Source organism: Nematolebias whitei, unplaced genomic scaffold (assembly GCF_014905685.2).
Source record: "Nematolebias whitei isolate Nwh7 unplaced genomic scaffold, NemWhi1 Nwh_scaf_13159, whole genome shotgun sequence".
NCBI lineage: Eukaryota > Metazoa > Chordata > Actinopteri > Cyprinodontiformes > Rivulidae > Nematolebias > Nematolebias whitei.
In genome coordinates this window covers 1-1,489 of record NW_023631704.1, presented here as the reverse complement: position 1 = coordinate 1,489, position 1,489 = coordinate 1, and the positions used below count along the sequence as shown (strand labels likewise).

At 41.6% G+C, this 1,489-nt stretch overlaps 1 protein-coding gene across 1 annotated transcript; it reads left to right on the top strand.

Moving 5' to 3' along the window:
* Positions 1-538: 538 nt before the first annotated feature.
* Positions 539-1,041, top strand: LOC119429969 (guanine nucleotide-binding protein G(i) subunit alpha; the record flags this gene model as incomplete). Its single annotated transcript, XM_037697445.1, has 2 exons — positions 539-668; positions 821-1,041. Coding segments are annotated over 2 exons (295 nt in total), but the record flags the coding sequence as incomplete, so codon positions are not given.
* Between the last annotated feature and the right edge of the window lie 448 nt (positions 1,042-1,489).

Here is a 1,489-nt window from a genome sequence, read left to right as displayed (position 1 = left end):
GCCTTCCGGATCGAAGGCGAAACGTTTCAGCACAAAAAAAAAAAAAAAGAAACTGTCCAGATGACCTGACTGAAAAATGTTGGCTTGTATACCTGGATTATTGAGCATGGACTTTTTGTTAGTGTTCAATATTTTCCATGTCAGAATGAATGAAATCGTCAGCTCTCAGCCATAAATTAGGATTATAAATATGGGGGGGGGGGGACATATTAGTCGCTTCACTGTATAAGTTGCAGGACTTGCAAATTTATGTAAAAGGTGCGACTTATATGGCGAAAAATACGGTAATATCTTAAACGGAATTCCAGCAGTCATCTTGCCTCAACCTGTCCTAGGCCCATCCTGTTACCACGGCAACAGCACTGTACAGAAACACCAGCATTAAAAAAAGTTTTATAAATCAGACACTCTGTCCTAACACGAGGCAGAGGCCTTAGAGTTGTTCAGCTTGTCTGCCATTTAGAAAAGTTGTTCTGTCCACTTTGCTTCATCTGCCATCTCATAAATACGTGTTGACTGTGTGCGTGTGTGTGTGCAGGATGTTTGATGTTGGAGGTCAGCGGTCAGAGAGGAAGAAGTGGATCCACTGCTTTGAGACCGTCACAGCCATCATCTTCTGTGTAGCCATGAGCGCTTATGACCTGGTTCTGGCTGAAGATGAGGAGATGGTGAGTCGAGCATCACACTGCTGGAGTTGTAGAAGAAAAATAAAAAAGATTATTGCATTTTCCAGTAAAGCTCATTCTCAGGTTTATTTATTTATTGTGCGTTTGCTGTCTATTCATCTTTTCATCTCCACGTTTGTGCCCGTCACATTCAGAACCGGATGCATGAGAGCATGAAGCTGTTTGACTCGATCTGCAACAACAAGTGGTTCATGGAGACCTCCATCATCCTGTTCCTCAACAAGAAGGACCTGTTTGAGCAGAAGATCACCCAAAGCCCTCTGACCATCTGCTTCCCTGAGTACACTGGTACTGTCTGAACTGCTCAGTACAAATATGAAAAGGAGTTGTTGTTGTTTTTTATAACTCGTGAAAGTCCCAAACCAGAAAAGGAAAAGATAAAAAAAAAAAACAGAAAACTGTTCCCCAGCTGCGTTCTTGTTGCTCGAGAGGCAAACAAGGGCGACGATGTTTTTGTTCATGTATCTGTAATGAAAATATCTCAGTAACCGCAGGATGAATTCTAGTGAGACTTTCAGAAATTCGTCACTGAATGCAGATCTACACGTGACAAACTTTTTGGAGTCAATTCAATTCAAGACGCCTACATGTGTAGTTAACATCAGCATACACAAGAATGGCTGTAGCATGGCCAGTTTTAAAGTTTAGTGTGGTAACAGGCGAGTCATTCACAACACATAATGTGAGCGTGACATGTCACAATACAGTAGTCCCTCATTTATCACAGGGGATCTGTACCCTGAAGCCCCGCAGTAAGTGAAAAACTGCAAAGTAGTAAGTAGTAGTTTATTTTATTATTTACA